This window comes from Contarinia nasturtii, unplaced genomic scaffold (genome assembly GCF_009176525.2).
Source record: "Contarinia nasturtii isolate CC-2019 unplaced genomic scaffold, AAFC_CNas_1.1 Cnas_scaffold_695, whole genome shotgun sequence".
In the NCBI taxonomy this organism is placed as follows: Eukaryota; Metazoa; Arthropoda; class Insecta; order Diptera; family Cecidomyiidae; genus Contarinia; species Contarinia nasturtii.
The window spans coordinates 5,010,472-5,023,839 of record NW_022198046.1 but is presented as its reverse complement, the minus strand read 5'-3'; the positions used below and the strand labels follow the sequence as shown (position 1 = coordinate 5,023,839).

The 13,368-nt window shown below is 31.5% G+C and overlaps 2 protein-coding genes across 5 annotated transcripts in view; one reads left to right on the top strand and one right to left on the bottom strand.

Moving 5' to 3' along the window:
• Nucleotides 1-2,893: 2,893 nt before the first annotated feature.
• On the bottom strand, nt 2,894-7,245 carry LOC116341195. Of its 2 annotated transcripts, none has more exons than XM_031768118.1 (4): nt 6,900-7,245; nt 4,383-4,557; nt 4,211-4,311; nt 2,894-3,881 (listed from the first exon to the last, which is right to left on the bottom strand). In XM_031768118.1, the coding sequence occupies exons 1-4, from the start codon at nt 7,116-7,118 to the stop codon at nt 3,786-3,788; spliced, it is 591 nt and encodes a 196-aa protein (XP_031623978.1). In that variant the 5' UTR covers nt 7,119-7,245; the 3' UTR covers nt 2,894-3,785. The 2 variants fall into 2 exon arrangements, with proteins under 2 accessions (XP_031623978.1, XP_031623979.1); XM_031768119.1 differs by having other exon boundaries at nt 4,211-4,308.
• Nucleotides 7,246-9,673: 2,428 nt separating this feature from the next.
• The window catches only part of LOC116340747 (BUB3-interacting and GLEBS motif-containing protein ZNF207-like), a 13,770-nt gene continuing 10,075 nt past the window's right edge, over nt 9,674-13,368 (top strand). Inside the window, exons 1-7 of one of the 3 annotated variants that reach the window (XM_031767390.1) lie at nt 9,674-9,895; nt 10,033-10,136; nt 10,241-10,450; nt 10,518-10,740; nt 10,820-11,228; nt 12,100-12,243; nt 12,940-13,072. In XM_031767390.1, the coding sequence (XP_031623250.1) occupies nt 9,855-9,895; nt 10,033-10,136; nt 10,241-10,450; nt 10,518-10,740; nt 10,820-11,228; nt 12,100-12,243; nt 12,940-13,072 (1,264 nt within the window). In that variant the 5' untranslated portion in view covers nt 9,674-9,854. Of the gene's footprint in view, nt 9,896-10,032; nt 10,137-10,240; nt 10,451-10,517; nt 10,741-10,816; nt 11,229-12,099; nt 12,244-12,939; nt 13,073-13,368 lie in introns of all 3 variants that reach the window. The other 2 variants (XM_031767387.1, XM_031767391.1) reach the window with 2 other exon arrangements.

The following is a 13,368-nucleotide window of genomic DNA, read 5'->3' as shown; positions in this document are numbered from 1 at the left end:
CTAGCCAATTCGCTTTACACATTTTACCAAGTTTCAAGCTGCCTTCTATACTCTTTTACTACTATGTGAGGTTACGCGTATATTGCAATTACTCTTTCCTTTCGATTGGATAATATATATGTAGAACTGTGATTTTTCTTGTGGAAAATCGAAAAGACGACATAAATACCACGCATTTCGTCTAATATTATCATTACAACACTGTTATCTAATTTACAGGTGGTTTTCTTTTGTGTGTAAGCGATTAGATTTACGATAAATTTTACAGTACCATATGCCCAATGATAAATCATTTTACATTCGCAACACGTCGTTCAAAAAAGAGTATCTGACAGACAACCATTTTCCAATAAATTTTTCTAAACAGAAGCAGCGTTTGTTAAATTAATTTTAATGAAAAATATTCATCACTACGAGACAATAAGTAGTAAAAATTGATGTCGAACAACATTTCTCTCACTCAAAATGCTTTTGTTCACAATGTTTGAGACATTACAATCGTCATGACGTTTATGAGTGAATGAATTTGTTGTATAAACTTGCACTCCATTTCCTCGTATCAATATAAGAATGTATTTTCAAAATATTAGCCAACGGGCTTGAGACGAAGCTATCTAGGAAAATCCACGGAAATTATATAAGAGTAAAATAATCATTTTATGCTCTTTGAATTATCGCTATAACACGTGTTATCATGTAATCACGTGTTCTGAAGAAAACTATGTTCTTTTTGGTGTCCCAATTAATTGAAAACAAATTATCGAGTGGTCGTATGCATTTTACAAAATTCCATTGAAAAGTTCAATTAATGACGTCAAAAGGTATTTCGTTAATTACCAATTCACATTTGATTGATACTTTATCTTTATCATTTATTGGTTTATTTGCATTCTGCAAACAAATATGAAAAACTCACAGTTATAGCATTTCAAAAGGTGAAGCTTCAATGTAATGAACAACAATACAAACAAGAAGTCAAATACGGGATCAATTTCCAATGGAAATATGTTATGAATCACAACTTATGATATGAAATTGAAAGATAAATAGAGGTTTCTTTTGTTTGAAAAATTACCTAACTTCCGATACTTTTATGAAATAAAGTAAATACATTGGTTCGTTTAACTATCATATATGCGCCGCATGGCTCGAGTTTTGAACAGAAGGGAATAAATGGTAATGCAAGGCAATTTTTTTTACTTAGTTTATCTATTTACTCCAAGAGTATCACATTGTTGCTTAATTTAACAAATATTGATGACAAAACATCTTTTACAGTTGCTTGATGTTTGACTTCTGTCGCAACGAATCTGTGATATTCGTTTTGAGTTCAAGTTGAAAGTGTGATAATACGAAACAAAGATATTTTTCTCAACTGAACTATGATTAGATTCACGTGCATTTATAGAGAATTTTGAAAATCGAATGAAATAAAGAATTCGTTTAATTCCATATAAAAAGAGAATTTTTATGGCTTTAATTCCTGAAAACTATCAGTCATCATATTGAAAGTCATAGATGTGAAAGGTTGTATGATATATTTAAGTATTAATATGGATTGTAGGCGTTTTGTTTTAAGATTTCTTAATCATTTAAAATATTCATATCCTAACGATGACCATTTCATAATTCAAATGTGACACATTCTAAGTTTCAAGAGTACAGAAACAGAGAGGATAATTTTGATGATTCTATTGAGAATTTCATCCACACAGACATTTCCCCATCACAAATTATAAAAATGCTTCAAAATTACTTTTCGAGTCAAATATTATCAACATATTTCATAGGCTCGAAAACCATCAATATTAATATGTAATGATTCCATTTAGTTCATTTTTAAGTTTATCATCAGGTCCTCGTGCAAGTCTAAAGAGCATTGGTCTAGTCCAAGAGGCAAATAACTGCTCATCATTTTCAATTTAAAAAAACATCAAACAAGAACTTACATCGCATGATATTAGTTTTGCAAGAACTAAACAAGAGTTTTCACATGCACGATAGTGCAAAATATTACATTGTGTTTAAAAACAAAACCTACGTAAAACTGTATATCTTAGTACATAGAATAGAATCTATATAGCACTTATGAAAACTTCACAAAGTGCAAATATGACTATTGTTCTTCGATCTTATCACAAATGTGTATTTTCAATTTATCGAATTATATATTAGTTGGTAAACATTGTATAATTTTAGAAATTTGTATAAAGAAGATAAGATTTGATAATAATTTGATTTTGCCGATCACGATTTGATTTAACCATTCCAGCATGTCATTCAATCATACTGAACTCAAGTGCGTCATCATTTCCAATAACAGCAGAATTTTCATATTTAAAGCTTCCACTAAAAGCAGTGATACTTATTATCCAGCTGTTACCGAAATGGATGAAAGTCTAAATGAAATACAGTATGGGGTAAGAATTTTTCATGGAAAATGCTTTAACGAAACTTCCTTAAAAGCTCACGCGGGATACTTACGGAAAAAGCTTTATTCAGCACATTTCGTGTCAGCAATCAACGTCATCGACAGACCCATTCTAAGACATAACGGTTTACAATTTCCCTGAATGCAAAAAAACATTAAATGAAGCTTAAAAATGCCAAATTAATTAATTCTATAATTTTATTATTAGAATACCTATAGAAAGGTTGGTTTCTAATTTATTTCTGTACTTTTCAAGGTTGCCGCTCATTCTATACTTGCCATAAAATCTAAATGAATCCAATTTAGGTACTTCGAATTAAAATTTCGCACAATTATTTCTACATATAAATCTTTATTGAAGCTTTGTTAATAAGAACATTTTACATTTGAATCATTTGAATATTATTACACAACATATATTAAATACATTTAGAATAGTCAATAAAAAAATAAATTGATTGGGGAGATCAGACTCACATTCCATGTTATTGTATTGTCTTTTTAGAGAAAAATTATAACGCCATGGCTGGCATTTACGTTTGATGCGAAACTATAGTTGACATTAAATGGGTGTGAGTATAGAAAAGTAAATTGAAAACGTTAAGAAATCGAATGATTGTAAAAAAATGTGATTGTCCGTCCGTGACGAGTTTTGAACAAAATTGAGGGAGAAAATTTGTTGGGATTATTTTCGGAGTGATAGATTCAATGGCGATTCATTCGAACATGGACGTTCGCTACCATCTTTTATTTCACAATGATAACGAATGGCGTGTGCATATTATGCTTCGGCTATGACGTAGTTCGAGAACAAAAATGGTTCAGCTCTATATAAATATTTGTTGCCATTTAAATTATACTATTTTCATAATATAAACTGCATGCGTTAATTGTTGCATATGGTGTTGACAGTCATTGTTCTGTCAAATGGATAATGAAAAGTTATAAATCCGCTAAATTACATCGTTTTGCAATAAAATTTCAAAACTATTTACACTCCGCCTTTTTTGAAGCTTTATTTATCGAGAAAAAAAAGTTCACACATATATTGTGATGAATCATACAAACCATTGGTTTAAAACCAAATACGAATAACCACATTAAATACTCTTCGTGTATATATCAATTGCTCTATTAATCAATTTAATATTGGATACATAAAATGTGTACGTGAATGATTAGATTGAGACATTAAACTTTTCAGATAGTGAAAATGATGAATGTTCCTTTCGAAAATTCTGGAAAAAATTCTTCAAAATGATGTAACCAAACGGTTTTTAATGTTAGATTGAAACTAACAAAGAAATAACAAAAAATGGTGTAAATAAAATGAGAAAAAACTGTGAGTGACATTTTAGAAGCAGGTGACTGCATTGAAATAACATCGCCAATAGACTCGATTTTTATTTGTTCCGAGAGCTTCTCCGTGTCCTCTTCGTTGCAATCCCATCTGTAATATAAAATTTAGTGTTAGCTTGTGCCGATTCACGTCATTTTTCTATTGAATTTCATTTAGTTAGATTTGTGTATATTTATTAGGTATAAATTTATGTATGTAAAAATTCAGCCACATAGTGGCGGAAGTACATTGCCATATGTGAATGTGTTTTGTTGTAAATCAATTTCCAAAAGAGGAAATGAAATTAAGTTCGATTTTGTTATAAGCCTCGTGGCACGAGACTCATGCTCAGCGTCATGAAGTATTTTTCACAATTTTGCGTGTAGGTGTTTTTTTTTCTTCTTCTTCTACTCATAGTTCAAAGTGATTTTTATACATACCGTTTCATCTGTTGAATGCGTTCCTTCAATTTCATTCATTGTTTCAACATTAAAATCAATTGGGAGGTCAAAGTAATTCAAATCATTTTCCGTTCCAGCTGCTAACAGAAATTCGATAAAAAAACGGAGTCTGTTATAAGTAAATGTACGGCCTATATAAAGTGTGACCAACCTTTGAATTGTTGCATGAATTCCTTTTGCAAACGTACGTTGCTTACGGGATGCCGACTAACCTTGTGCATGTCTGCAATCCTTTGAATACCTTCTCTGTCATTATCCTCGAGTGCATGATGCAATGCCACCATTATTCGATCGAGCAACATCGCTGCACGCTTTGGAACGACCATCTAAAAATAAAATTGTGTGATATATGATATGTTTTGTTCTCAGTTTTCTCAATATTCAAAAGCGTTGTAAATTCAGCTGTATTAAAAGTTTATTTGATCTGTATTCGTCATTATGTAGGCGAAAGAAAAAAAACATATGAAAATGGTGTTGTGTGAGAAATCTTTAATCGCTAATTTTCTTTACAACGGAACAGCTACTTGTATAGCTTATTGTGCGGTCGTGTTAACGTTAACAATTTCTTGAATGAAAATGCACGTATCATGTAGAAGAAAATTTTGTATGTTTTCGCTACGTTCAAATGCTAGTCAAATGTGGTGTGAAATAGACAATTTGCAGAATTATCATAGTAATCAATTATCGTATTGATCCGTCGTGCAAATAAGATTAAACTTTAGAAAAATTCAAGTTAACTGAAGTTAGTTAACAAGTTCATTTCATGCAAGTTTCTTGTTTGGAGAAATGCATGCCTATTTAGAGCAAAACCGTATTATCGTTCATTTTGCATAGATCGCAGTTTTTCTATTTTCAACTAATTGGTGTCAATTCTTATCCAAACTTACATTTTAGCATATAAACGAGATATCTTCATGCTTTTCATCAAGAAATGAAATCTCCAAAAAAATAGTTTTTATCACCTATTACTCTTTAAACGTGGGACATATTATATCATGCAGTTCTTATTTGGGCAGTTTTCAATCACGTAATTTTTTTTTGGTAGTACTGTGTCTACTGCATTAGATCACAAGAAATTTAGATCAATTTTGAGTTTTTTTTTTTAAATTTGTGATAAAAATATGAATACAATAATTTGATTTCAAATAAGATATGAAAATAAAACTTGAGTTTTTGAGCGTAATGTAATTTCAAAAGTCAAATAAATATAAAAATCGTTTATTATTTTTTTGTTTTTAAGACCAGACAGTTCAAATGGAATGTCATTCAAATATTTATTCGTTAACTTCAGAATAAATCCATTGACTATTGCTCAGTAAACTTAATTACGATTCTGTTCAAATTACACACCTCTGACATTAAAATTGAGTGTCACCTTACACCTTTCGAACGGATTCTTTTCCAATTTCATAGAAAATGAAAAATTGAATATAATTTTACTGCATGCATTTTAGCGAAGTAAAATGAATTTTAATGATGCTCCGTAAAAGTGGATTAAACAATTGCCCACCAGTGGATTGACAACGTATCATGTTTCAAAGTCTGCTTCAAAATTATAATTTTGTTAATATAATGTTGACCTTTTCCAATACTCTCTATGCAGTCGACAATTCAATTTTAAAATGGAATTCAATTGGTCATGGCCAGTTCAACTGCATAAATCTTTTTAACGTCACAACTAGAAGGATTCGAGACAGACACTTTCTTAAAGAAGCAGTTTTTTTCTTCGAAAAGTGTGAGAAATTATACAACTTTGATATGCTATGATGATGATTGTGTAATACGAGTAAAATACTATTTTAACTAAAGAATAAGGGTGTAACTACATGGTGCTTAGATTTCAATTGCCTTCATTAAATTTTATAATTTGTGAGTATTGCTATTCATAATCATTTTTTCATTTTATGGCAGCGCTTGTACACGAGTAAGGAAATTCGGTCGATAGATAATCATTTTTCCGCGAAGAGCTTATGGATGATTATCATAAATATTCGCCAAAAGTAGCAAATTTTTTTGTTTATAGAATAGGCCCTTCAAATCGCACAATCTGTGAATTGCACACTCGTTGACACCAACACAAAAAATGATGATTGCGTCAGTCGATTCAAATCAGACGAGGACAGAATTTCTCAATCTATTTACCGTTGGATTTATTAATGTAAATAATAATGGAGAGAAACAAAAAAACAATGCGTAAATTCAATTCATATCAAATTCTTTGTTGGGAGCATTTTTGAATTTGGTTGTTCCAGAAAGTGGTCATAGATCCAAAAAGTATCGTATTTATTTACATTTTATAGAGGCTATTTTTATTGTGTGTTTTTTGCCATACATTTGTGGATGCATTCGAAATTAATGCGGGCTGATACGTTGCGTGGCACTTCTTCAATATAATTCATGAATAAATTTATTGAAGTGTTCAATTGCGCGCAAAGTGGGTCTTAGTGGAAGTGTTTATACATTTTCGTTCTTGTTCAACTTTATTGTGACAAAATGCAACGGCGGGTTGATTGAACGTAGCTCGTGAATAAGCGAAAAAAATGTTTGTTTTGAAAAACTATTCTAATTTTGCACGATTGTCGTGGGTTCAATCAAAACAATTGATTCTTCTTTCATCTTTTCTATATTTAAAGAATATAAATTGGTTGCTAAAAAATCTTTGACTTACCGGATACTCATCGTAGCTCACATTTATTCTGTCCATTCCACTTTCTGAATTTTCTGCATTGAAATCTGGCGATGCACTTCTTTTCAGCGAAGCGCTCTCATTACAACTAATAAATACAAGCATCCAAATGGCTACACACAAAATCCAATTGATCGATGGAAATTTGGTAACACCAATGTATTTTCGAACCGAAACCATATTTCGAATGCTTGGTTTCATTATTTTTTCTCAATCAAATATTACTTTATTTTAATCACCAATTTTTTTGTTTAAAAAAATGTTTTTTTTTTTCTTCGATTTATCTCGTGCAGTGTAATCTACTTTAATAATAAATCAGAACACGTATTATTTCACCGAGATAATTGTGCAAACTTATAGATCCAAAACTTTATCAAATATAACTGATTTGTTTGGTGCTCCGTAAATCATAGAAAAATCGCTCCAATGTCTATGACTACTGAAAAACATCTAAAGCCTTACGATGAGCTTTAACGCGCTTTTATACCGTTTTCATAAGTGCGATTCACTTGAGCATAATGGAAAATATGCGAATGTCTGTGGCGTTGAATAAAAAAATGCAAAGAAAATTGTTTCATGTACTATCCGCTTGAGTGTGTGAACGGTGTGCATCTCGCTGCGTATAATAATATTAATCTCTGAAAATACTGAAAATCTACTGTAGCAACAATAAGGCGTTATAATTTGCAATGGTATTTAATCTGTTGTGTAAGTGCACTTTCTATTTATTGTTTCATTTGTTGCAATGATGTTGAATTCTAAACGGCACATTGAACCATTCTTTCTGCAGAAATTTCGGTCAATTTTTCATCTAGATATACAGAGAGGGTGAAAAATCATGTTCATAATTTTTAATTGCTAATATAAAAGATGATTGGAAAACGATTAATGCCATTTTATATGTGACCGGATAAACTATAGGAACACTTTTGATATCACAACAATTTTGGACAACGAATACAAACAATACCACCAGATTGTTGCACTTAACCACTTTACACTGGCGTTTTTTATGGTTTGTGATTCGAGGGGGAGACATTGCTCTCTATTGAACGTTGGACAACCGCGGCGCGATAAACATAACATTGCTCTTAAAGTAAAATCGCTTATGACTACTGGCATCACAACAATATAATAATGTAAGAATGTTGAAGAGTTTGAACTAGCGGAAATTGATTGATTTTTCATTTTTTTTTAAACCATGGAAAATGGCGATCGAATATATAACAATAGTAACAAAAGCAAAATGCATTCGATGCGTGTATTTCTAAAACGGCTAAAAAATTTAAAGATGAAGAAATGTTTAAGGGGCACAAGGTGGAACGAGCCGAAAGACCTCTACGTTGTCAGAATGGTTTTTGGGCACTGGGAAGTGCTCGCGCATTTTGGTAAAAATTCACAAAATCGATTGTAACTTGTTGAAGAGATGGTGGATGAAATTGTCTTTTATGGTAACATTTGCACAGGATTGACCCCCTATATCGATTGGGCTTAACAGAATTACCATGCAAGATTTCCTTCGAAAAATAGAAAATGTGCCCATATAAAATGGCAATGCAACAAACATAATGGCTTCAAATGAGCGCGAATCATGTTTTATTATCAGAGACTAGCCCTGATGAAGTTTAAAGCAACTTGAATCAAAAATTAAGTACACTTCGTATACAAAATTTTCATTTCTCTGTAAGCTGTAACCTAAATCACTGGTTACCTTTGTAGTTTTTCTCCGTTAATTAAATGAATTTCGTGCAAATTTTCTACGGGGCAAAATTTAGTACTCGTCATTTTCGCATCTTTAGTTGTACGCACGTCCAAGCTCGAACCAGCTACTACAGAGTACATAGCTACTATTATTAAGAGCTGTTGTCCAATAGCAACTACTGGATACTTTTGCGCTTACGTACGGTGTGTACGAAATACACTATAATGAGCAGCAGATAGTTATTCCGAGCTGGGATCTGATTATAAACTTAAATGTTAAATAATATTTTCTTCTTAATAATCTGGTATCGTTTTCTTTTTAATGAAATAAAAAAATATTGAAAGTATAAACTCAAGTTAAATGAACAATTTACTAGATAGAACGATTAGAATATTTGGTAAATAATATTTGAGTTTGACATTAAATGTATCTTATGCATGGAAAATTGAAAAATTGATAAAATAAACCTTAAAAAATAACAAAATCATAACGTTGAATTTTCGATCCTCGATTAGCATCACTTTGTTGATCTTCTGTGTTTGCATTATTGGTTTCTTCTAATAAGCAATTTGATTCTAAATTTCTTTTTTGATTGGCAATTTTTTATAAGATAATAATGAAAACATACAGGCTTATTAAATAATAAATAAACTACAAACAGATTTCCATGTAAGAAAAACATCGACATCACTCATTTTCACGGTGTCAACCGAATTTCGCATTTATTTTGTGATAAAATTTTGTCTTTTCCTAGGAGGAGACATAAATTAAAAATTAGGATTTACCAGAAAATACTTAAAGTTATTAAAACTTAATAGAGACATTAGTGCTCTAGAAACCATACAACATCGGTCAAAAACATCTCATAATAAAATTTAGCGTTTATTGAACTAATGTAAATAATGCGAAAAATGTGAGATATATCATGTATTTGTGTCTGTTTGTTTCAAGCACGAACAATAGATGGCGCCATCCTGAGAGCAATTGACAGTACTTTCGAAATAAAAAGTGAGCCTATTCGTAGCATTAGCAAATGACAAATGTGTCGCCATATTGACAAAAGCCAATAGAAGAAAAAGTAGAGCTGGTGTGAAAACGCACGCTCATTATATTGTTATAAATCAATTAATTTTCACAAAAATATTTGCGCAATATTATAAAAGATAAATCATCACAAACTAGCCATTCAAGTGGTTGTATTATATACATAAGTTTATAATAGATTGTAAATAAATATGGGACGTAAAAAGAAGAAGGCATCCAAGCCATGGTGCTGGTACGTATGCTATATAAATATTGATTTCTCACACATTGTTTATTAAATTGACGACAATAATGATTTAAAATGCATTAAAAATGGATCAATATTGATGCAAAATGCAAACCACGTAATTTATTTGTTTTTCGTAACAGGTATTGCAATCGGGAATTTGACGATGAAAAAATTTTGGTGCAACATCAAAAAGCGAAACACTTTAAATGCCACATTTGTCATAAGAAGTTGTACACAGGCCCAGGTTAGTACGCGTTATTCAATGTGAACAAAATAACAGTTTCTTTTCCATTTACTAAATTGCGACTTTTCTCTTTGCGATCTCTTTTCTTTTCACATAAAATAAAGGTCTTTCAATTCATTGCATGCAAGTGCATAAAGAAACAATTGACAAAGTTCCCAACTCAATTCCGAATCGACAAAATATTGAAATCGAAATTTTCGGAATGGATGGCATTCCTGCAGAAGATTTGAAAGAGCATGAACGTCAAAAAACTGGTAACACAAAATCAGAATCAGACGATGATGAACCGTCAAATAAACGCACAAAAACTGACGGTAAATTTAATTAACCTAAAATTGATATGATATGAAAAAAATGCCAACTCATTTTGTATATTTGTAGCCAATAATTTAATGCAACAACCGAATATGATGATGGCCAATATGATGCCGCCACATATGATGGCACAATTTGGCATGGGAATGCCAATGATGCCTCAGCAATTTGCAATGGGAATGCAAATGATGCCACATCAAATGATGCAACCAAGGCCATTATTCCCGGCCGCAACATCATCGGTAGGCCAACATCCAATGGCACCGAAACCAACATTTCCTGCATACAGGTAAATCCAAATTAATATATTTCTTTGAATTATATATTTTATAAACCAAATTTTTTTTATTTACAATGAATTGTAGTAGTGCAACGATAAGTGCCCCGCCAACAACAAACAATACGGCAGGTGCATCGAACGCATCCACTCAGGAACCAAGCAAACCACCAACGGCTGCTGTAGCCCCAACAAGTGGAATTACCTCAAAAATTATGCATCCACCAGAAGACTTGAGTTTAGAAGAATTTCGTGCCCGCAAACCGAAATATCTAAAACAAATCACTATGGCCCGTGCGAATGCAATTAGTTTTGCCTCATCAAATTCACAACATTATCAACAACGGCGACAACAACAACAACAACAACAGCAACAGCAACAGCACCATCATCATCAACAACAACAGCAGCACCATCATCATCAGCAGCAGCAGCAGCACCACCAACAACAACAACAACAACAACAACAACAGCAAAATATGGCTGCATTAGCTCAGGAGGTAATTTTAACATATGCTTGTTTTCCTTTTCTCTCTCTTCACATTTATCAAAATTTAGATTTCAAATCTGTTTTTTTTTGGTTTTGGTTGAACAAATGACTTTTGGATATATTTCGTCTTTGTATTGAAATGTAGACTAAACTTTGTGTTTTGTATGATTTGATTTTATTTTGATGAGATTCGGCATTTATTTTTGTTTAGCAAAATACACTTAAAACAAACTCGTAACACAATTTTTAGATATTATATACTATATAATTGAAATAATGGTGAACTTTTTTTGGTATTTGAATGTGCAATGTGCATGTCTTATATGAACTATGTTTTTTCTGAACCATAAGTAATGTCTTCACATGCTTTTTGTGTCTAAACAATAAGTCCACAAAACGAATGTGCTCGCTTTTAAAACGGTGATGGGCAAAATTGTTGAATAACTTTTTTCTTTTCAGAATCAAGTGAATACGACTTATTTTTCACAATAACGTAATTAATAGACAAAAAACTGATTTATGAACAAATATACGATTAAATAAGAAATTAAACGTTGTTCAGACAAATTATTGGGGTTTGTTACAAAATCAAGACAAATTAGTCGACTTTTTTCCTTAAACCAATAGAATCGGTTTCTCGTTTTTCAATCGTCGTGCTCACCACACTATAAGATTGTTTGACATTAGTTATGATTGATGACATTTTACAAAAACAACAGAATTTCTACTAAATTTTTTCTCAAAAACGAAAACAATAATTAATAAAATTGCACACACAAAAAAATCGAAAGACACTCTATTTCTCACCTTGACTGAAATTAGGTCTGTTTACCACACACTATTTTCTCTGTTCATTGAGACAATTATCTTGACGTTTACAGCTACAGCAGCAATCCCAAAAACAACAGGACCAAATTCTACGCATTAAAGAACAACAGGAACAACAACTCACAGACGAAATCAATCGAGCTGTTATGCTTCAACGAATGCAACAAGTAGCTCGACCGGCTGCTTCAATGGGAATGGTCAGTAATAAGTAAAAAACAAAAACAAAACAAAACATACCAACATACTGTGTATAAATGAGCCCTTTATTGCAGAAATGAATTGCTACAGTCGACGCTAAGACATTTTTTTAACCATTTTAAAGTCCCCTTCATTTTTCAATTCCTTTTATCCTTTTCTCTTCATCTCATTTGCTTTTACAATTCTGCTTCGTAAGTTTGTTGTACTATACATCCATTTATCATTGATTTAAATTCATATTTTGTTCGTTTGTAGTAGAGGAATTGTGTGTAAACAAATGACGTTGAGCGTTAAATATTTTATTATTCGTATTTTCCTACAACTTATTAATTTTAATCATTTATTGTTGAACTATAAGATACATATATTTGGATAGATGGCGTCTAGGCGTAGATATTTCGTAGGCGTAGATTTTATATAGTTGTATTCTGTTCATTCAATACATTTGCGCAGATTTATTTTTATTTATAATTTGTTTTTCACATCAAGAAATGTGAATTTACAAAACAAGATAATTCCAATTTCAATTGGCTGGTAGTCCTTGTAGCCACTAATAAGTATTTGTGAGTCTATTTTTATTAATTTTTTTTTAATTATCTTTACGGATATTTCAAAACATCATACTGTGAAAGTGAATTAGATTAGACCAACGTGTAAGCTAACAATTAAATATGAAAAAAATCTGTGTTCCATAGGTACAAACTGTTACTAGTACATCAATGCCATTAATGCAGCCAATGATGCGACCAGCAATGGCTTTAGCGCCAACACCTCCCCAATTTGCTGCTCATATGATGAGGCCGGGTGGTCCAATGGGAATTGCACCAGGTATGACACATTATTTCAACTAGATATGATAAATTAAGTTTTTTACGCAAAACATATTTTGGGAATTTTACAAAAACTTCGGTGACTTTTTTTCTGGTGAGAGACAAAATCCCGGCAAATTTCTTTTTACAAATGGGATGACCTGATGAAGATGAAAGTATTTAAATGCTTTTCTTAAAATCATTTTTCTTCGCAATTAAAACCAAAACATTAAGTAGGAATTGACTAATTAAAAGTTAGGACAAAAAGAATAATATTTGATAACCCTCCCAAAGTGTTGAATTTTAACATTTATT

Excerpts from the sequence above, each read along its gene's own strand:
- LOC116341195 (XM_031768118.1), bottom strand. The coding sequence starts at position 7,118 with ATGAAACCAAGCATTCGAAATATGGTTTCGGTTCGAAAATACATTGGT. Across the intron at positions 4,312-4,382 it reads ATTCATGCAACAATTCAAAG|CAGCTGGAACGGAAAATGAT; the intron begins GTTGGTCACACT and ends AATTTCTGTTAG. Across the intron at positions 3,882-4,210 it reads CGCATTCAACAGATGAAACG|ATGGGATTGCAACGAAGAGG; the intron begins GTATGTATAAAA and ends TTTATATTACAG.